General features: G+C 41.7%; 1 protein-coding gene across 11 annotated transcripts in view; it reads left to right on the forward strand.

Moving 5' to 3' along the window:
- The window catches only part of GBF1 (golgi brefeldin A resistant guanine nucleotide exchange factor 1), a 152181-nt gene that overhangs the window by 29504 nt on the left and 99333 nt on the right, over nt 1-23344 (forward strand). For all 11 annotated transcript variants that reach the window (XM_055352806.1, XM_063709766.1, XM_055352807.2 and 8 more), the window contains one exon: nt 330-396. In XM_055352806.1, coding sequence (XP_055208781.1) covers nt 330-396 — 67 coding nt within the window. The remainder of the gene's footprint in view (nt 1-329; nt 397-23344) is intronic.

The following is a 23344-nucleotide window of genomic DNA, read 5'->3' on the forward strand; positions in this document are numbered from 1 at the left end:
TGTACGATGACATAGTGGGTATGAAAAGGGAGAGAAGACAGAATAATACACATATAAAGGACCTGGCAATCTGTAGTAGCTTGAGTGTTATGGTGATGATATAGATTAGCACTTAAGAATTCACTATTTTGTATAAGCCCAGAGTATCTCTACGAAATAAGAGATTAGGGAACAGAAAAATATGAACTATGGCTAATTTTCTTTTCCTCAGAAGGAAAACTTAAAAGATTTTCTGATTGGATTCATAGAAAGAGCTCTTGATCTGTCCTTTATTTTCCTTTTCCTCTTTTGGCCCAATAATGACTTACTTTAATCTATGTGTTCTACAGGATGAAGAACGGGATCCTCTGCTGCATAGCTTCGGTCATCTAAAGGAGGTTTTAAACAGTATAACAGGTAAGTCTCCATATGTATGTGGATTACTAATCTTGGTAAAAAATATGTGTTTGATTTATTGAAAGGATAGACAAACTTTTTCTATAAAGGACTTTATAGTAAATAATTTAGGCTTTGTGGGCCATACACAACTGTGCAACTACTTAACTGCCTTTGTAGCTCAAAAGCAGCCATAGATAATATATAAATGAATGAGCAATATATATTTTCTTTTTGTTTATTTTATAGAGACAGGGTCTTGCTATGTTGCCCAGGCTGGTTTCAAATGCCTGTGCTCAAGCAATCCTCCTGTCTTGGCCTCTCAAAGTGTTGGGATTCCAGGCTTGAGCCACTGTGCCTGGCCTATATTTTCCTTTCTTTCTCTCTTTTTTTTTTTTTGAGATAGAGTCTCTGTTGCCCAGGCTGGAGTGCAGTGTCATGAACTCAGCTCACTGCAACCTCTGCCTCCTGGGTTTAAGCCAGTCTCCTGCCTCAGCCTCCTAAGTAGCTGGGATTACAGGCGCATGCCACCACACCCGCCTAATTTTTGTATTTTTAGTAGAGATGGGGTTTCACCATGTTGGCCAGGCTGGTCTCAAACTCCTGGCCTCAGGTGATCCACTGCCTCGGCCTCTGAAAGTGCTGGAATTACAGGAATGAGCCACTGCGCCTGGCCTATATTTTCTTTAAAAAAAAGAATCTGCAAGCCAGATTTGGCCCATGGGTGCAGTTTTCCAATCCTTGGTTTATTGCATTGGTTTCAGTCTTCATGATCTTTCAATCTTCATGTGTTCTAGAATCATTTGTCCCTTTGTTTGCCCCCTATTTTCCTAATCACAGTAACCTTATATAATATATTCATATGTTTAGAATTTTCAAAGCCATTTTCACATTTATTACCTTATTGAACTTTTATACAACCCTGTGAGGGAGGCATGGCAGCTGTTGTCCCCTTTTTGTGAAAGAAGTTAAAGCCCAGAGGAGTTTAAAGTGATTTAGCTGAGGTCACACTAATCCTAAGAGGTGGAGTCAAAACTAGAATTCAGTCCTCTGTTGCCTGGTTTAGGGCTCTTTGCTCTATATTGCTTCTGTACATGTGATTAGAAGAGAATGTACACATTAAGTACCTTATATTTGTGTGTGTGTGTTTATTTTATGTATACACACACACACACACACACACACACACACACACACATACACTGGCAGGAAAGGAGGAAAGTGTCAAAACCAAGGGGATGTAGATATAGACTGAAAGGGAAAGCCTCAGAGCTATGTTCCTTTGTTGACCACAAAGGGCTCCTGCAGTGTATAACCCTGGAATGCTTTTGGCTAGTGACATATGTCAGACTGTAATTGGATAGTGTTTAGGCTTCTGCAAATTAAACAAACAATAAGAAAATTTCTTCTTTTCATTAGAAATATGGGAGAAGATCTGGAGAAAAATTCTTTTTTTACTTTCCTAAACATGGGCTAAAGTTATCTAAGAGTTCCCTACATATTTTCTTTCTTTCTTTTTTTTTTTTTTGAAACAGTGTGTCTCTCTGTTGCCTAGGCTGGAGTGCAGTGGTGTGATCTCGGCTCACTGCAACTGCAACTTCCATCTCCCAGATTCAAGCGATTTTCGTGCCTCAGCCTCCCAAGTAGCTGGGATTACAGACGTGCACCACCACACCTGGCTAATTTTTGTATTTTTACTAGAGACGGAGTTTCACCATGTTGGCCAGGCTGGTCTCAGACTCCTGACCTCAGATGATCCACTTGCCTTGGCCTCCTAAAGTGCTAGGATTACAGACGTGAGCCACCGTGCCCAGCCCATATTTTCTTTTTGTGCAGTGGCGTGATCGCAGCTCACTGTAACTTCTGCTTCTTGGGTTCAAGCAAGTCTTCTGCCTCAGCCTCCTGAGTAACTGGGATTATAGGCGTGTGCCACTATGCCTGGCTAATTTTTGTATTTTTAGTAGAGATGATGTTTCACCGTTTTGGCCAGGCTGGTGTTGAACTTCTGACCTCAAGTGATCCGCCCACCTTGGCCTCCCAACCATATTTTCTTTAAAGGAGCAAATTTCACTCAATTGAAGCAGCTTGGAAATGTTAGCTAAGAAGGATCAAGTATAGAGGAGGCAATTGTTGACCAGTTAGCAGGGCAAATGCTGCTACTGGGTGGCATGTTCTTATTTTATGGCCTGTACCGACTGGTACTTGACTGCTTTAGAATGTTGGCTACTTGCACAGATTTTTTTTTTAAATTTTACAGATAAAGCTTACATACCGCAATTAGAAAGGAAATATAATGAATGGAGATTTACAGTTCTTTTTGTTTGGTTTTGAATTCAGAGTACTGTCTTCTTAAGATATATTAAGAGGATCAAACAAGTTAATATAATTGGAAACACTTGGTAAACATACACAGTGAAGGATTGTTGTTATAAGTGACTGGGAATACCCTAAAATGACTGAGACCACCCTGGCGTTGTAGGCCTATTGGTCATTCTGCAAACCTTGAGGAGGTGAGGTGGTGCTGCTATCCTGACAGAGCCACATTTCCTGCCTGCTATTGAATCCAGATCCCATGCTTATTTTCTTTATGCTAACATGTCCCAAGATTTTACCTCAGAGACCATACCTGTGGTGAATGATGCAGTCTAGGAATTGTAGACTATTAAAGAGCTATCAAAGTTGAGTCTGACGCCTGATTTCCTTATGTCCTTGGGTCAGAAATCCAGCCAGATTATCTGCTCTTGGAACTAGTAAAACCAGAGTGTGTTCAGGAGCCATTTCTCTCATTGGTGGTAGGAACATCTCTGGGTGTTGCTAAGCTTTCCCCTGGAGTGAGAGGGAAGGGAGTAGTGTTTTCCAAGGCCAACAGATGTGGCATGTCTTGAAATGGTGCCTGCCAAGGTTGCTACATTGTTCTTGGTTTTTAGCATATTACCTGCCTGAGAAAATGACAGAATAGACCTAAAATAGAGCATTTATGGTCTTCATATTGCTTCTGACCCCACACACAGTGCTGGCTCCCAGGAGCAGGTTTATGGGTCAGCTGTCCCTGTGGTCCTGGACTCTGCAACCCATGACTAATTTCTTGTTTCTTTTACGGAAACAAACAGATTTTTCTGATTGGCAGTGTCAGGAGGACTGCTTTCCTGGAAGCTTATTAATGGTAGGAGGCTGGGAAAGGGTTTTTAACTTGGAGAGAAAACTGAAGGGAATGTGCTTGTGTTAGATGACCAGTTAAGGTGTACCACTTAGATTGGAGGAGGGATAGCAGGAATTCTAGGACTTCTACCCAGTTTCTCATGAAACTGACTTGGACATGGTCCTTTTTTGCAAAGCGTTTCTGTTTGCATTTTTCTAGGCTTTCTGCTGGCTTGATTGGTAAGACTATCACTGTTGGAAATGGGTGGTTCATTGGACATTGTCAGTAAACCAAAATGATTTTTTTTTCTCTTGTAGAAAGAATCTTTAAAATGTGTAAGTACTACCTACACTACTCCTCCAGGAATATTATCTCATTATTGTGAAGGAAATAAGTCCTTTTCTCCAGTAAGGTTGGCTAAGTCCATACTAGTTTTTCTCACAGATGTATGTCATTGGACCACATTTACAGTCAGTATTTGCCCAAACTGTATGATGACTACAAGGTCTATAGCATTTAGAGTAATAAGATATTCTAATAATACCAAATTTTAAGAGAGGGTTGCTCTTGGAAGAAAAAGGGTGTCCAAGAGCAAAGTTTGCATACTGTTACTTTGGATAAAGCTTTAGCTTACCACCAGTGAGAGAGACTTGACTGCTGTCCCTCATTTGGTCTTGAAGTCCTCTCAGGACTCCTTTTAGATTATTCTGAAGGAGTTAAAACAGATGTGTGGTTACCAGGGGCTGGGAGGGGGTATGGAGGGTGACTGCTAATGGCTACAGGGTTCCTTTTTGGGGTAATGAAAATGTTCTAGAATTAGATAGTAGTGATGGTTGCACAACTTTGTGAGTATACAAGAAATCACTGAGTTGTATACTTGAAAGGGGTAATTTTATAGTATGTGAATCATATCTCAGTTTATAAAGGAGGCAAATGTAGGCCGCAGAAGTGATGGATTTGCCAGTTTTTTCTCAGGTCTCAGAGCTGTGGAGGGAAGTCTCTGTAGTCACTGCTGTGCTTTGGACCCATTACCCAGCAAAGGCAGCATAAGGCTCTGTTCAGCTTCTGGCCCAGTTTGTCCTTTTATGTCTCTCTCATTAACTCAAGGAAGCACATGGCTTTTATATTTAAATTTATTCAAACTGTAATCTTTGACATTTGAGTTAGCTTTTAGTACAGTTTTGCATTTATAGTAATATATATTATGTATTTTCTCTATCCCCAAAGAATCCGTTTTAATCTTTTCCGGATGCAAATTTCAGGCTGTCTTGTCCCATCTCCCCTCTCTTGCTCTCTTTCCCCTCCCCCCACGGAGTGTGTTTGATCAGGTGTGGCAGGAATATCCACTGTCAAGCTGCGCCCTTTATATTAGTCAATATTATCCTTCTCCCCCCTCCCTGTCTGTCTGCCCCTTTGGGCTTTCCCAGTTGATTTATAATTTTGGAATTCTCATTGGAGTCTGTAATACAGTTTGTTCATTATTTAACCAAAACCTGTTTAATGAGCAGAGAGAGGCAATGTAAATGTTAGGCATGTTGCAGTGATGTACCTTTGTGCTTCTCAGAGCGGGTGGGTAGTTAACTCTGTGCTGCCTGCAGGGCTGGGGTGTCCTGGCCTTAGGGGCAGAAGGGCCACTGCCTCTCTCTTACATCTGCCCAAGCCCTGCCATGGGTTTAGATTCCAAAGACACATTTTCTTTTACTCTTCTAGGAATCTTTTGGGGCTCTTGCATATGGGAGTTATCTTCAGTCTCGCAGCTAGACCTTGTGGTAGGATCTGTGGCATGGGATGGGGCATGGAAGGGAAAGTGAAATATCAGGATACTTGATATTGCTCTTGGTTTTAGATCTGACAAGAGTAGACAGTTTATAGGAATGCTTCTAGCCAATATGGTCTGTGGTCTTTGATCTCTTTGTTCCCAGACTAGATAAGTTCTTGCAAGCCTTAGTTCCCTTCATCCAGTATAGCTTTATGGAAAGGGCTATAGTCAGTTGTGAGTTGTGGTGTTTGGTTGTAGTCATTTGCCTCCAGATATAGTCTGTCTTTGTCCTTGGTCTTTAAACTTAGATCATTACAAAGAGATTCTTTTCCAGAAAATTTTTGGTTTAAAGCAGGAGAGGAACAGTCTAAAAGTATCACAACCAGGCTAGGTGCAGTGACCCACATCTGTAATCTAGCACTTTGGGTGGCCAAGACAGCAGGATTACTTGAGGCTGGGAGTTCGAGACCAGCATGGGCAACATACCAAGACTCCCCCCATCTCTACAAAAATAAAAATAAAAAAAATTAGTCGGGTATGGTGGCGTACAACTGTAGTTCCAGCTACTTAGGCTGAGGCGGGAGGATCACTTGAGCCCAGGAGTTCGAGGTTACGGTGACCCATGATTGCGCCACTGTACTCCAGCCTGAGTGACAAGAGTGAGACCCTTTCAATGAATGAATGAATGAATAAATGAATGAAAGAAAGTATCACAACCAAAATCTTCTCTTATGGGATCATCTTTTAATGACTTACTTTAAAGCCTTCAGGGCCAGGGCTTGAGGAAGACTTCTTAGGGTGTGCATGTGTCTATGTGCATGTGAGGGTGTGGTGGTGAGGAGTTTGCCTTTGGAGATTTAGTCCCAGGTCTTTTTAGCTCTGAGGACCTAATGTCCAGTTTTGGTTATCAGGACTGGGGGTTCTCAGTGTAAGACTAAGGTGGAGGGCCGGGCGCGGTGGCTCACGCCTGTAATCCCAGCACTTTGGGAGGCCGAGGCGGGCGGATCACGAGGTCAGGAGATTGAGACCATCCTGGCAAACACGGTGAAACCCCGTCTCTACTAAAAAAATACAAAAAATTAGTCGGGCGTGGTGGCAGGCGCCTGTAGTCCCAGCTACTCGGGAGGCTGAGGCAGGAGAATGGCCTGAACCCGGGAGGCGCAGCTTGCAGTGAGCCGAGATCGCACCACTGCACTCCAGCCTGGGTGACAGAGCGATACTCTGTCTCAAAAAAAAAAAAAAAAAAAAAAAGACTAAGGTGGTCTTGAGGCCCAGTATAGGTACCCATATTAACTATAACATTGTTCTAGCTTCTTAGACCTTTTCTTTTGGGGATTCTCCAAGATTTGGATTCCTTCAGGGCCTAGCTTATTGAGTTGCTTCTAACTGATATTTATTGACTATCTGGTATGTGCCAGGCATTTTTCTTAGGTACTTAGGAAGTGGGTCTATAATGGTAAACAATCAGTCAGACTTCCTGCCCTCATAGCCACTGGTTTGACAGGACTAATGACTCTAGCTGATCATTCCAAAGCTAACATTTTGTAGCCTCTACTTTATGCTGTATGGTCCCTATCAGGCATGGAATGGATGACCATGAGTGAGAGCAATCTGCTGCCAGCTTTTCTTATTCCTGCTCTTTCCTTAAGGAATAAGCCAAAGAAATAAGTAAAAACAATAGCTCATATTTGCTTATTTGGCTTTCACATGTAAAGCTGTTATGGCCAGAGTTTAGCTATTCCCAAAGACATTGGTGGGTTGCATAGCGTAATTCTGGGGGATAGGATATTTCTTTACAGAGCTTACTGGGACAGCAAGTTATGGCGTGCTTGAGTTTAAGAGGGAGAAGCACGTGCCAGGAGAAAGTGGATGTGTCAGGAGTTTATTTAAGTATAGTTTATCCTGGACAAACACACCTGTAGGGTACTGTCTGTCTCAAGCTTTGTGAATTCAGAGTCTGAGCTAGGAGGTTTGAGTCCATCTAACCTCCAGAGGTTTGCAGAGAACATTTAAACAGAGTCTGGAAGGCAACCTGGGAGGAACTATGACTTAACACCTGTCTGGCCTGGGCCTCTTAGCAGTAGCCGCTTAGGTAGAAAAGAAACTGTTTGAGAATGCCTGATACCTCAAGTTTAATCTGTTTCATTTGGAAAATGGGGAGGTGTAGAGAAAAGATATTTTAGTAGTCATTGTCAGGAAAAAGATTGAATAAGAGTATATTATATGGGCCAGGCATGGTGGCTCACACCTGTAATCCCAGCACTTTGGGAGGCTAAGGCGGGTGGATGACTTGAGGTCAGGAGTTCGAGACCAGCCTGGCCAACATGGTGAAACCCTGTCTCTACTAAAAATACAAAAATTAGCCAGGTGCGGTGGCGCATGCCTGTAGTCCCAGCTACTCAGGAGGCTGAAGCAGGTGAATTGCTTGAACCCAGGAGGTGGAGATTGCAGTGAGCTGAGATCGTGCCACTGCACTCCAGCCTGGGTGGCAGATCAAGACTCCATCTCAACAACAACAACAACAACAACAACAAAAGCGAGTATGTTATATGAAAAAAATTTGCTGGAGTCCTATTGATTAAGTGCCTACTTTTATTTTTTCCTACAGGGGTCTATAGTTTAGGGAGTAAGTAATATATCATTGTTAATCAGCATGAGAAGAAGGTTGAATGGGTCATCAGCTTTTGTTCCACTTGGAATTGAGCTTGTGAATTGTTCAAGGCCTAAGTAGAAACTAAAAGAACCAAATGTGATAAAATTTGGCAGACAAATTTTGTGAAGGGCTGAGTGTTAGGAAAGGCAATGGGCACACTTAAAAGTATCCATTTCCTGTGCCCTGTTTTACTTTCTTGGTTTATAATATAAAACTATAATTGAGTAATACATTAGAATGTGACTTGAATTTGAGTCAGACTGACTTTGGCACCTTAGAATCTCTGTAACTTGAGTGGCCACAGACTTGTAGACATTTCAGCACAGTTAGAGTGAATAAAGGTACTGTGATTCTTTTTTTCCCCAGGGACTATTCATATTAATAGGGTAGCTCCAAGAGGCCTATATTTTGATGACTTGATTTTGCCATTTCTTTTTACTGGGGCCTTCCCCAGATGATTTATGAATGCTCTTTATTTGACACTTTTAAACCAAGAAGTTCTTCCAAACATTTGTTTGTACTCAAGGTTAGAAAATGAAGACTCTTGAGAAGAAACAGCTCTGCATAACCTGTCTTCTCATGGGTTCAGCTCTTTTTCTCTTCCTCATACCCAGGCACACTTAGCCATCAGAACTAGTTTGCTGGCTGTTGAGAGGGCACATTTTCTACTGCATGTATCAGAAAAGGAATTGTGAAAAAAGAGGAAAGAGCATTCTTAATAGTTTAGCTCTCAAAAACAGAGAAACCTAATTTCTTTGTAGCAAAGGTTAGGGGGCAGTTTAACAGTGTGGTCTGTGGTGGGTATCAAAGTTGCTGGTGTTTTTATTGCATTTGTCCTCTTTAGCACAGCTACCTCTTGAGGCCTGAAACTTCTGAGTATATGCCCAACTTACCATGACAGCTGTCAGATGAGTAAAAAGAAAGCCAGCTGCTGTTTTTTTTTCAAACAAGGAGGCAGGCAGAGTCCCTTCCTGGTTTTCCATCCATTCAAACTCAGGACAAGTGCCAAAAGGGTTTCAGAAGAAGCCAAATGCTTGAAATTCGATGTGTTGTTTTGATTAGGAGAGATAGTGAAGAGTTTGTCTCAGCCTTGCCCCCCTCTGACTGTCTCTCTATGTTCATAGATACTTAGTTGATACCCCAGTTTCTGAAGTGATAGTGGATGTGTTTATGGAAAGGGTGAGTACATTTGTCTTTTCTCTCCTGGCATCTGTTAGAAGATGGAGTTGGCTATAGAGTGAAATGGAGATAAGATCATTTCAGCTCAGATCACTTCATTAAGAAAGGGTAATAGATGGAGAGCAATGACTACTTTAGGTTCTCAGTTTTACTCTAGGAAACCAGGAGATAATTTGCACCTCACCAGTTTAGGGGCCTTTATTCCTTTCCTTTATTCTTTGAAGATCCTAAAGAACTTAGATGGACAAGCACTTCTGGCTGTCTGTTGGCTGGGTTCTCATGGCATGTCTCTTCTGTAACATCAGCATTCTGTTACCACTGTTACCACTGTAGGTCGAGTTGTGAAGGGCTGCCACATGTGCACAGATCACAACTGACCTTTCCTTGTTCCACGCTTATTGAGCAATTACTTGCCCGTTTGTGGAACTCACATTATTGTCTTGCATTTCTGGCCCAGTGTGAAGTGGGGGCATCCAGGAAGTGGCCTAATGGACTGTACATCAGAGGGCAATAAATTGGCATATGATTTGGTGGAAAGGCAGGGCCAGATGTAGTGTGGGAGCTAGGGTTTTTCTGCAGTCAGCCATGCAGCTTGCTTCCAGGTGTCCTGGAAAGCAGCTTGGGAACTAGAGAGTAAGAGTAGTTGAGGACATTCATTGGGGAAGAAAAGGATCAAAAGCACTTCAGTGTTATCTGGGATTGGCCCTGAATTGAAAAAAAATCCTCTAAAAGTAGAGGGACAAATGAGATTTCCCTGACACTGACAGGGACTTTTCCACAGATTATTTTTTGTTTTCAAGTAAAGTGAGTTATTGTAAGAAAAAAAATCTAAAATTTGAGAGACCCTTGACAAGAGGATGTAGAATGAGAAATCCTCATTCCAAATGAGTTTTTGCATTTAAGAAAACTGGTACCAAATTGATTAAATGAAATGAGAGCTGATATGGTATTACAACTGCCCTGGGCTAGAGTGGTGTTTTTCAGAATGTAGGTTGCTTTGCATTAGTGAATTACATCACTGTAATGGGTTGCATGGCATTCTCTCCAATTTTTTTTTTTTTTTTGAGACGGAATCTTGCTCTGTCACCGCGGCTAGAGTGCAGTGGCACGATCTCAGCTCACTGCCAGCTCTGCCTCCCGGGTTCATGCCATTCTCCTGCCTCAGCCTCCCAAGTAGCTGGGACTACAGGCGGCCGCCACCACGCCCGGCTAATTTTTTGTATTTTTAGTAGAGATGGCGTTTCACCATGTTAGCCAGGATGGTCTTGATCTGCTGACCTCATGATCCGCCCATCTTGGCCTCCCAAAGTGCTGGGATTACAGGCGTGAACCACTGCGCCCGGCCTTTTTTTTTTTTGAGACGGAGTCTAGCTCCGTCACCCAGGCTGGAGCGTAGTGGCGCAATCTTGGCTCACTGCAACCTCCGCCTCCTGGGTTCAAGCAATTCTCCTGCCTCAGCCTCCTGAGTAGCTGGGATTACAGGCACGGGCCACCACGCCCAGCTAATTTTTGTATTTTTGGTAGAGACAGGGTTTCACCATGTCGGCCAGGTTGGTCTCGAACTCCTGACCTCATGATCTGCCCACCTCGGCCTCCCAAAGTGCTGGGATTACAAGTGTGAGCCACCGTGCCCGGACCGCTCTCCAGTTTTTTATGATGAAAAATTTTAAACTTAGCAAAAATTGAAAGAATACCATAATGATTACCCATATTTCACATTTAGAGTCAAAATTACTAACATTTAGGCATATTTGCTTTATCCGTATATGTGTATTATCATTTTTTTCATGATCCATTTGAAAATAAATTGCAAACATGTTGACATTTCACCCCTAAATACTTCAGCATGCATCCTAAATAAGGATGTTCTCCTACATAATACCATTATCACAACTAAGAAACAACAATAATTTGCCAATTCTAGTTAATATCCAGTTCATATTAAACATTTTCCGTTTGTCCCCAAACTTTTATAGCTATAGTTGGTTTTAGAAACCAAAATCCAAGCACAATTCTAATTTCATTAGATAGTTATGTCTTTTTAGACGTTTTATTTTATTTATTTTAGAGATGGGGGTCTCACTGTGTCACCTAGGGTGGAGTGCAGTGGTACGATCATAGCTCCCAGCAGCTCAAGCGATCCTCCTGCCTCAGCCTCCTGAGTAGCTGGGACTACAGGCGCATGCCACCATGCCTAGCTAATTTTTTATTTTATTTTATTTTATTATTATTATTATTATTTGAGATGGAGTCTTGCTCTTTCGCCCAGGCTGGACTGCAGTGGCTCTGTCTCGGCTCACTGCAAGCTCCGCCTCCCGGGTTCATGCCATTCTCCTGCCTCAGCCTCCCAAATAGCTGGGACTACAGGCACCCGCCACTGCGCCCAGCTAATTTTTTGTATTTTTAGTAGAGATGGGGTTTCACTGTGTTAGCCAAGATGGTCTCAATCTCCTGACCTCGTGATCTGCCCGCCGCGGCCTCCCCAAGTGCTGGAATTACAGGCATGAGCCACCGCACCTGGCCCATGCCTAGCTAATTTTTAAAATTTTTTGTAGAGACAGGATCTTGCTGTGTTTCCCAGGCTGTTCTCAAGCTCTTGGCCTCAAGCAATCCTCCCACCTTAACCTCCCAAAGTGTTGAGATTACAGGTGTGAGCCACTGCACCTGGCCCTAGGCTTTTAAAAGACAATTTTCTCCACCTTTTTTTTTTTTTTCTCTTGCATTGGCTTTTTGAGGACACCAGCCCATTTATGTTTAGAATGTTCTACATTCTGGGTTTGTCTGTGTCCTTGTGGTATCATTTAACTTGTTCCTCTTTCCCGTATATTATGTACTAAAAGGATTAAAAGCTTGATTAGATTCAGGTTAAATATTTTTGGCAAGAGTATTTTATAGATGATACTATGTAATTCATATTATTATTATTATTATCATCATTACCATTATTTTTTGAGACAGAGTCCTGCTCTGTCCCCCAGCCTGGAGTACAGTGGTGTGATCTCAGCTCACCACAGTCTCCACCTCCTGGGCTCAAGTGATCTTCCCACCTCAGCCTCCCAAGTAGCTGGGACTACAGGTGCATGCCATCGTGCCCAGCCAATTTTTTGTATTCTTTGTAGAGACGGGGTCTTGCCATGTTGCCCAGGCCTGTCTTGAACTCCTGGGCTCAAGTGATCCACCCACCTCAGCCTCCCAAGGTACAGGGATTACAGGTGTGAGCTATTGCGCCCAGCCTTGTTTCATATTATATCACCACAGGAAGCACATCCTGTCAGGTTGTCCTGCAATTGTTGATTTTTTTTTTTTTAGACGGAGTCTTGCTCTGTCACCCAAGCTGGACTGCAATGGTGTGATCTCAGCTCACTGCAACCTCACTCCCGGGTTCAAGTGATTCTCCTGCCTCAGCCTCCCCAGTAGCTGGGATTACAGGCACCCACCACCGCACATGGCTAATTTTTGTATTGTTAGTAGAGACAGAGTTTCGCCATGTTGGCCAGGCTGGTTTCGAACTCCTGACCTCAGGTGATCCGCCCGCCTTGGCTTCCCAAAATGCTGAGATTACAGGCATGAGCCACTGCACCCGGCCGCAATTGTTGATTTTAACAGTTTTGTTACTTGCTTCTGATGGTGACTGCCATATCTCCTAATTTTGAAATACGTTAATTTTTCTTTTTGTAATTTTAAGTAATCTGTGAAGTAATAGTTTTGCACCTTGTAAATATCCTGTCCTCTAATATCCTTTTACCTAATGGTCATCCGCTGATTAATATTTGACTGAATCTTTCATTTCACTGGTCACAGAATGATTTTTCTAATTCTGTCATTTTTTTCTACATTTATTAGCTAGCATTTTCTGTAAAGAACTATTTTCCCTCATCAACTGGAGGATAAACCAATTTCTTCTAAAAAGGCAGGATAAATGCTTAATTCATTCCCTTTAATTGGCAGTTTTCAGATTCAGAAGTGAGTGTTGATAATGATCACTAGTGGTGGCAAATGTGGGTCTCCCTCCTCCTAGGGGCTTGTGAATATTTTTTAGTGTTTTACAATTAATTACAGATATGTTTTTTTCCATTGTTATTTTTGGTGCTCACATTATTTCAAGTTTGGCCATTGTGCGTCCCCTTCAGACTGGTTCCTTTGTCTTTTGACATGACATCTTTGAACACTTCCTTGCTTTCTGGTACAATCAACCAGCACTAAAGGGGAAAAAAGAATAGAATAGAAATTATCAGTGTATCTGGCCGAGCGTGGTAGCTCACGCCTGTAATCCCAGCACTTTGGGAGGCTGAGGTGGGCGCATCATGAGGTCAGGAGTTTGAGACCAGCTTGGCCAACATGGTGAAACCTTGTCTCTACTAAAAATACAAAACTTAGCCAGGCATGGTGGCACGTGCCAGCTACTCAGGAGGCTGAGGCAGGAGAATTGCTTGAACCCAGGAGGCAGAGGTTGCAGTGAGCTGAAGTCGCACCACTCACTGCAGCCTGGGCGACAGAGCAAGACTCTGTCTCAAAAAAATAAATAAAATAAAAAATAAAAAAAAGAAATTAACAGTGTATCATACTTAAGAAAGATAAGTATTGTTTTTCGCAACTTGTTTTAGTTAGAAACCTGTATTTTCTGGGTTGTAGCCATAAGCTGTATCTTCTTCTATCCATCATGGTCAAAAAAGTTTGAAAGCACTGGTAGAAAGTTTGTGATGTACTCCTGTTCTAGCACTGGTTTGAATTTGTCTGTCTGCAATGTTATTTCATGGGCAAGGAGTCAAGGAGGATATTGAGTCAGGGTGCCCTTCTCACCATTTTCTTGACATTCTGTGAAGGACTCTGTGAGGCACCTTAGCCCCCTTGACTTTTGGGAATGAGTGGATTCTTCATCCCTATCAACTTTGATTTCAGTAAGACAGTTCTATTTAGATGGTTGTTTCTGGATGAATCAGCTTTTGCCAGGCAGAGATTAATTTGAGCCTATTTGAGTCGTTATAATCCTGGAAAATATTAGAGTAAGTATTCTTCCCCCAAGGAAATAAGAATTGTGGAAGTAATTATGACTGATTAGTCACTTTGCACCTTATCCCTTTTATGTGATGCTATACAGATTGTTTAGACATATCATGTTAGACGTGGCCACCCTTTTGAATCATCTTGGTGAGCTGAGGGAATCATTTGTCCTCGAAAGACTCCAAAAGAGCATCTTCTCCAGGAACTTTTCTGTTAGTGGAAGTTCAACAAATATTTCTTGATTACTTACTATGTGCCAGGAATGGAACTAGGTTCTAGGGACCTAGTTTTCAAGGAGACTGACACAGTTCCTGTTCTCATAGTTTATGGTCTAGTGGGCTGGTGATTTGAGAAGCTCTGGAATTTGAGCAGACAACTGGGCACTAGTTTGAAGTCTGCCAGTTTCCACATGTGACCTCAGGAAATTGTTGTATGCTTTGGTTTGCTGAAAGAGGTTCTAGGATGGTCAAAAGAATAGCATTGGTGTTGTCCACATTGTCCGTCCCCCCCCCCACCCTCTGCCCTAGCCCTGCCTGCCTGGCAGTGACCCTGGAAATTCTGTGCGTGGCAGCTTCATTAGCTGCTTTTAGGGCCTTGAATGTCTCATAGTTGATTCGTCTATTAAAAAATTTTTTTTCACCTATAATATGTTCTATGATATGATTAGTCTCTTTATATTGGCCTTTGATTAATCAGTCTGTGCATCACAGACTGACCACATCACAGACGGACCACAACTGACCACAGCTGAACCATAGGATAAGTTATCAATGGCTGATTGTTTTTTCTAATAAAATTCAACTTTGCATTTGAGTCCTCTTTGGCTTGGGCTTCTGACACAATTTTTAGGATATTGAAGTCTAGAGGTGCAAAACAAAGATTTTTTTCTTTTTTCTTTTTTTTTTTTTTTGAGAGGGAGTCTCACTCTGTCGCCCAGGCTGGAGTACAGTGGCGTGATCTTTGCTCACTGCAACCTCTGCCTCCCGGGCTCAAGTAATTATCCTGCCTCAGCCTCCCAAGTAGCTAGGATTACAGGCACCCACCACCACGCCAGGCTAATTTTTGTATTTTTAGTAGTGACAGGGTTTCACCATGTTGGCCAGGCTGGTCTTGAACTCCCGACCTCAGGTGATCTGCCCGCCTTGGCCTCCCAAAGTGCTGGGATTACAGGTGTGATCCACCGTGCCAGGACTTTTTTTTTTTTTTTTTTTTTGAGACAGAATCTTGCTCTGTTGCCCAGGCTGGAGTGCAGTGGTGCAATCTCCTGCCCTCAAGTGATCCATCGGCCTCAGCCTCCCAAAGTGCTGGGATTACAGGCACGAGCCACTGCGCCCAGCCAAAAACAGATTTTAGTAGCTGTTTACCTTATGTTGCTAAAAGAATGAGGAAAGCTATTTTTTCCAGCCAGGGTCTAATAGTCCCAGTTCACAAATAACAAAAGTGTTTTTTTAGTAGCAGCCTACTACCTTTAGCCCACGGGTCTCATGTGAGGAAAGTAGTACCAAAACCCTTGTAACTTTGAACAGGATTTAGCTTCATAATCAATAGAACATTTCATCATATATTTGTCTTTTGAATCCCAGAGAAAGCACCTAGAAGTAGCCTTTGGGAGCATTGAGACCTCAGAGAGACCGTCCCCTTGTGTAGGAATAGTATTCATAGGATTTTCAAGGGTAGAAAGAGGTGGTGAGGCAGTGAAACAGTTAAACAGTGGTTAAGAACTTTCTAAAAGAGAAAGTTGGAGTGAATGTTGGAGTACAAATGTAGTCCACAGAAAGACCTGTGACCTATCATTTGCTTGAATGGCTTATCGTGTTCTGAATTTAAAGTGCAATTCTTTCTCCTTTGCCTCTTTTTTTCTGGGATGAATCTATATCCAAGTTACATTATTTAATACCTACTATAGCTAAATACTTTTTGTGACCAGAATCTGTTGACTCTGATAGGATCCTGGTTCCCTCTGGCCTGGGAAAAAAAGTTCTTGGTTCAGTCCACCTGGACAGAAGCATTGTAGGGAAAATAGTCAAAGGAAAATGGACTTCGGTTCTCAGACTCCAAGTGGGTTTCATTAATCCTCCCAAGTGAGCCAAGACTGCATCTTAATCAGTTTCATTTCAGGGGTTTTAAATAATGTTTCTGGGCTGGGCGTGGTGGCTCACGCCTGTAATCCCAGCACTTTGGGAGGCCGAGGCAGGTGGTTCACCTGAGGTTAGGAGTTCTAGACCAGCCTGGCCAACATGGTGAAACCTTGTCTCTATTAAAAATACGAAAATTAGCCGGGCATGGGTGTGAGCGCCTGTAATCCCAGCTACTGGGGAGGCTGAGGCAAGAGAATCGTTTGAACCTGGGAGGCGGAGATTGCTGTGAGCTGAGATCGCACCACTGCACTCCAGCCTGGGCAACAGAGGGAGACTCCATCTCCAAAAAAAGGCCTGGCGCAGTGGCTCATGCCTGTAATCCCAGCACTTTGGGAGGCCGAGGCGGGCGGATCATGAGGTCAGGAGATCGAGACCATCCTGGCTAACACGGTGAAACCCCGTCTCTACTAAAAATACAAAAATTAGCTGGGCATGGTGGCGGGCGCCTATAGTCACAGCTACTCAGGAGGCTGAGGCAGGAGAATCGCTTGAACCTGAGAGGTGGAGGTTGCAGTGAGCTGAGATTGCACCACTGCACTCCAGCCTGGGCGACAGAGCTAGACTCTGCCTCAAAAAAAAAAAAAAATGTTTCTGTTGCCAAGGTTCTATAAGGAAGAAAATGAGTAGTGCTTGCCTTTAGTAGAACTGCTTTTTATTTAGAGAATGGGAGATGGTGCCAGGGTCCTAAGTAATCCTGGGTAGGCCGTAGGCTCAGTAGTCAACAAAATGGGTTGTGTGCATGTAGTAAAGGAAGGTAGAGAATGGGAAATATTTGGGTTGGTAATAGTCTAACAAAAGCTCCAAAGGGAAGGAAAAAGTTGGCTACTAGAGGTTGTTTTACTGCTATTTAGAATTTGAATTCATCCCTATTTCCTTTTTACCTAATTGGTATCAGGACATTGAATCAAATGAACAGATGGTGAATTTTCTTGAATTTTTATTTTGAAATAATTTCAAATTTAAAGGTGCAAGAATAATAGGTCTCCCATATGTCCTTTTGCTACTTACACACATACACACACACACACACACACACACGTATGTATGTATAGACATAAAATTATTTTTTGGCTGGGCACAGTGGTTCACATATATAATTCCAGCACTTTGGAAGGCCAAGATGAGAGGATCACTTGAGCTCAGGAATTTGAGATTATCCTGGGCAACATAGGTAGACTCCATCTCTACAAAAAATTAAAAAGCCAGGTGTAGTGGCATGTGCCTGCTGTTCCAGCTACTTGGGAGGCTGAGGTAAGAGGATCACTTAAATCTGGGAGGTGAAGGCTGAAGTGAGCTGTGATCATGCCACTGCATTCCACCGTGGGTGACAGAGTTATACCCTGTCTCAAAAAAAGAAAAGTACATAAATAAATAAATTTTTCTAAATCATTTGAGAGTAGGTTATATACATTGTGACTTTTTTTTTTTTTTTTTCAGACAGTCTCGCTCTGTCACCCAGGCTGGAGTGCAATAGCGTGATCTCGGCTCGCCTCCCAGGTTCAACCGATTCTCCCTGCCCCAGCCTCCTGAGTAGCTAGGATTACAGGCGCCCGCCACCACGCCCAGCTAATTTTTGTATTTTTAGTAGAGACAGGGTTTCGCCGTGCTGGGCAGGCTGGTCTCGAACTCATGACCACAGGTGATCCACCCACCTCGGCCTCCCAAAGTGCTAGGATTACAGGCGTGAGCCACCGCACCCAGCCTATCATGATCTTTTATCCCTTAATACTTCAGTGCATATTTCCTAAGAACAAGGATATTCTCTTACTAATTTAAGTATAGTTATCAAATTCAAGAAATTTAGCATTGATACAATAATTTACTATTCATATTCCAATTTTGTCAATAAACTTTTATTGTTTGTTTTTTTTTTCCCCTTCAGCCAAGGATCACAAATTACATTAGTTGTCACGTTTCTTTAGTCTCCTTTAATCTGGGACAGTTCTTTAGCTTCTCTTTATGCTTCATGACATTAGCATTAAAAACATTTTTAAAAAATTTTTTCAGCCAGTGGTTTATGCCTGTAATTCTAGCATTTTGGGAGGCCAAGGCAGGAGGGTTGCTTGAGGCCAGGAGTTTGAGACCAGCTTTGGCAACATAGTGAGAACTCATTGCTTCAAAAAATAAAAAAAATTAGCTGGGCATGGTGGCGTGTGCCTGTAGTCCCAGCTACACAGGAGGCTGAGGTGGGAGGATTGCTCGAGCCCAGGATTTGGAGGCTGTGGTGAGCTATGATCATGCCACTGCACTCCAGCCTGGGTGATTAAGAAAACAAACAAAAAAACATTAAACAAAAACACTTTTTTTTTTTTTTTAGAGTTATGGAGTTATCTGTAACTCCATAACTGTTTACAGAGTCTGGTGGTGGGATCGTAGCTTACTGCAGCCTAGAACTCCCAGCCTCAACTGGTCCTCCTGCCTTGGTCTTCCAAAGTGATGGAATTACAGGCATGAGCCACCACAGCCAGCTGACACTGACATTTTTTATAACCACAGACCAGTTCATGTCTGTGTTCTTTCTTTTTAAAAAATTGATCCATAATAATTATACTTATTTATTGGTTACATGTGATATTTTGATACATGAGTACAATGTGTAATGATCACATCAGAGTATTTAGGATATCCATCACCTCAAAATTTGTTGTTTCTTTGTGTTGGGAGCATTTCAAATCTTCTCTGATAGCTATTTGGAAATATACAGCAAATTATTGTTAACTATAGTCTCCCTAATTTATTTATTTCTTTCAAGAATATTTCTCATTTTGGGTTTGTCTGATGTTTTCTCATGGTTAGATTCAGGTGGTGTGTGTCTATCGTGAATCTGTAATATATACCACTACTGATATAGGGTCCTTCTCAGGGTATCACAACTGCAGGTGCTGTTCATTGGTGATACTAATTTTGATCATCTGGTCAAGTGTTAATCTGATTTATTTACTGTGTAGATGTTATTTCCCCTTGCAACTAATAAGCGATCTGTAGGGAAACACTTGAAGATCATACTCCTCTTTAAACTTTCCCTCTAATACCTAACATACATTGATAATTCTTGCCTGAACCAATTTCTGGTTGCAGTTATGGTGAAATTTGAGTGGTTGCTTAAAATACTTGTTCTTAGGTGGACACAAACTGTCTTTCTAGCTTGCTTCTGTTTGTTTCTCTTCCTATAAGAAACACAATTGCATACCCTAAAGATCTATATTTTTTTATGTCTAAATCTAATAACTAAAAAGAGTTGAAAATTGGAAAAAGGTTTGGCTCAATGAGGCTTGACTTGGAACTTGGTAATTTCCTAGAATGGCCACATCACCCAGTGGAATTTGTTCTCCACTCAACCAACAGCATAAGTGCTTTTTCTCTAAGCCAGACTGACAACAGCCATGTGAAGTGGATTCTTTTTTTAAAATTTACTCCCTCTTTTAATAAGTGGGATTTGCTATGAATTCATCATTATATTTCAGCTTTTGTTCTCAAATCTATTTTAATAGCTTGATTCATCTTATTAAGAACTTCCACTTAAGCTTTAACAAAATCCATAAAGTTTGGAAATGCCCATTGTCCAGGAGCTTTAAGAGAGAAAAGGTTAGGAGAAACGTTTTCCTATTCTCCTTTTCTATCATTTTTTTCTTTCCTTCCCTCTTATTTTTCTGCATTTTTTCCTTGTGCCTTTCCTTTCATTCCTTTGAAGCATGATTAGGATGCATGACTGAGCCTCCAAAAGCAGAGAGAAAAAGAAGTATTGCTTCTTGAGACTCAGGGTTTTTATTGTTATTACTGCGGAGAATAGGCTAATGATATGATAATTATGACCATTACTAATGAATGCCTTATCAGCTATCAGTTGTTTCTTCGAGGGAACCTTGGCCTCAAAAAAAGTGGCTTACGCCTGTAATGACCAGCACTTTGGGAGGGCGACGCAAGAGGATTGCTTGAGCTCAGGAGTTTGAAACCAGCCTGAGTAACTAGTGAGACCTCATCTCTACTAAATTTTTTTTTTTTTTTTTTAATTAACCAGGCATGGTGGCACACACCAGTAGTCCCAGCTACTTGAGAGGCTGGGATCTCTTGAGCCACAGAAATCAAGGCTGCAGTGAGTAATAATGGCACCACTGCACTCTAGCCTGGGTGACAGAGGAGTCCCTGTCTTAAAAAAAGAGAGAGAGAGAGAGAGAAATAAGTAGAGACAAAAGAAAACAACTAGAGAGTCAGAAAGAGGAAAGGGGCAGAAGCAAAGAACTTGGGGATGGGGAGGCAAGGGTAGGAGAGAAGGACCGAGAATACAGAACTACTAAAATAGGAAAATGGGAGTCAGCTCTAACATTTACCTTTACCTAGTCCAGTGTGTGGGTTTTCCCCTTTCAGTAGAATGTACTATGAGATAGGATGAGATGGGGTGAATGAAATTGTCCCATCCTTGACTCCTTGGATCTGTTTACCTGGAACTGAAGGTTTTACCCTGTAATGTGACTTGATAGCCTGATCCTAGTGGGTTGGGTAGGAAGAGGCTATTAAGTGATGTTTTTTGGCTTGCTAGCATTAACAGAGTTATTTTTAACCTCCCATTTCAATCTCTTCATTGTTCAGGTTCCTCTGCTGGCTACCATGAGAGCAGTCAAAATTAGCAACTATATAAAATGAAGTACCTCTTGTCTCCCCAGTCACTTCCAAAATAAACAGGGAGTAATACTGTCCATATTTTGTCTCACTTTACTCTGAAGGCTAGCAATAGAGGAAGCATGGATTAGTGTGTAGTGATTTCTAGGCTCTGCCCTCTGGACAGATTCCCCTCTGAGTGCTCCAGTTGAGTGACAGGACCATGTGGCAGGAGTGCAGCTGGAAGTATATCATCGGCAGATTTGGGTTGGGTAAATATAGCAGGAGCAGGATGTCAGTGTGGGAGATGGATTGTTCTGGGAAAGGAAGTGTTGTCTTTCGTCTGAGAAACAATTTCCTGCACTTCTGGGACTTTTGCTTTCTTCTTTTTCTTTTTTTTCCCAGGGCAGAGCAGGAGTTGGCAGGGGATGGGTACACTTGCTGAATTCTATCTCTGGATGTCTGCATGTTTCTACATTTGAAGTTGGGAGTAGAGATCAGATCTGTTTCAGCCAGTTAGGAAATGAACCTAATAAATTATCATACCCATGCCTTAAGTTTCACTTTTTGAAGTTTTAAATTAAAGCACCTATCTGCTTAAAGCCTCTTTTTAAAAAGTTACTGTTCTTTTAGTGAAATAGACGAGTTGAGAGGCAAAAATAATTACGTAAAGAAAATCAACTCTATTGCAAGTCAGACATGAGGCACCAGCTGGCAGGAAACAGCTGGGATATTTCTGGGGGCTAGACTCTTCCACACCAGGACTTAACTCTTCAAGTGATCTCTGTTATCTGAGCTACTTAAGATAGCTACCTACCTTACTAACAATCTGCATAAAATACTAAATCTACTAAATTATGTGATATTTTACAATTGACTAGAACTTTATAATTTATAAAGTGGTTTTTCATTATAGCCTTTCAATTTTAGAATCTATAAAGCACATAAATTATAATCTATAAATTATCTTTTTATAAATTATAAATTATATTTATATAAATTACATTATAACTTAGACTCATATATAATCTATAATAGATTATTTCTATAAACATATTTATGGAAGAGTTGTAAAGAAGTTCTCATCTATCCAATGCCCAGTTTCCCCTATTATTAACATCTTACATTAATATGACACATTTGTCACAATTAATGAACAAATATTGATTCATTATCAATTAAAGTCCATACTTTATTCAGATTTCATTAGGTTTTTACTTAATGGCCTTTTTCTGTTCAAGGATTCCATCTAGGATACCACATTACATTTAGTCATCACATCTTGTTAGGTTCCACTTGGCTGTAACAATTTGCCTGTATTCTTTTTCTTTTCTTTTTTCTTTCTTTCTTTTTTTTTTTTTTGAGACAGAGTCTCGCTGTGTCGCCCAGGCTGGAGTGCAGTGGCGCGATCTCGGCTCACTGCAAGCTCCGCCTCCCAGGTTCATGCCATTCTCCTGCCTCAGCCTCCCGAGTAGCTGGGACTACAGGCGCCCACCACCACACCCGGATAATTTTTTTTTTTTTTGTATTTTTTAGTAGAGATGGGGTTTCACCGTGTTAGCCAGGATGGTCTCAATCTCCTGACCTTGTGATCCACCCGCCTCGGCCTCTCAAAGTGCTGGGATTACAGGTGTGAGCCACCGCGCCCAGCCGCCTGTATTCTTTTCAAGTTTCACAAAAACTCACAAGATAGACTGTGCCTTTATTAATATTCCCCTTTTACAGATAAAACTCAGGTTCCAGAAAAATTAAGTAACATTTTCAAGGTTATACAGTAAAAGCTTCTTTTAAAGTGTGATTATGATTTGGAAAAAGGCGATGAGGTTATTTATTTGCTTTTCACTTGAATAAGGGCAGACTTACAGCTAACCTTCAGGTGGGCCATTTACTGAAGAGGAGCAAGAGACAGAGGTGAGTCTAGCTTGTTCCTGGACTCTTCTGTCTTGCTGGAGACAAATTAACATTATTATTTTAATCGCAATTATTTTGGGAAAACCCCTTTCTCTTTGATTCTGCTATGTCTACCAAAGGAACTGATGGCAGAAAATCCTGAGTTAGCCTTGTTCCCTGGCAACAGACTTCAGGCTGCTTACTGGTCCCTGTTGTTGGATACCAGGTTCAGTAGGAAAGTGTGCTGAGAGTATAGCATGAACACTAACCCAACTAGCCTATTTCCAGCACGTGTGGTGTTAACTATCTGGGAATAGGAACATGAGTTTTTAAATACCAGTCTCTAATTGGGTAGGCTGAGGTTCTGGCTTGGAGTTAGGAGATTCACAGAACTGCAGTGCTAAGAGATAGTAGAAAAATTTAAAAATTCAATAAGACATGGCACTTAACTGACTCTGAATGCTCTGTCCAGAGGGATGAGTAAAGGGGAGAGGTGAGAGGAGGTAAAGTAGCGGGTTACTAATGATCCTAGATACTATTAAAAGATTATCACATGGAGGTGGAAACTATTGAGGTACAAACCATCAGATCTTAAGGTAAGAAGTCACTCATCT

The sequence above is a fragment of the Gorilla gorilla genome, chromosome 8 (genome assembly GCF_029281585.2).
Source record: "Gorilla gorilla gorilla isolate KB3781 chromosome 8, NHGRI_mGorGor1-v2.1_pri, whole genome shotgun sequence".
Taxonomy (NCBI): domain Eukaryota; kingdom Metazoa; phylum Chordata; class Mammalia; order Primates; family Hominidae; genus Gorilla; species Gorilla gorilla.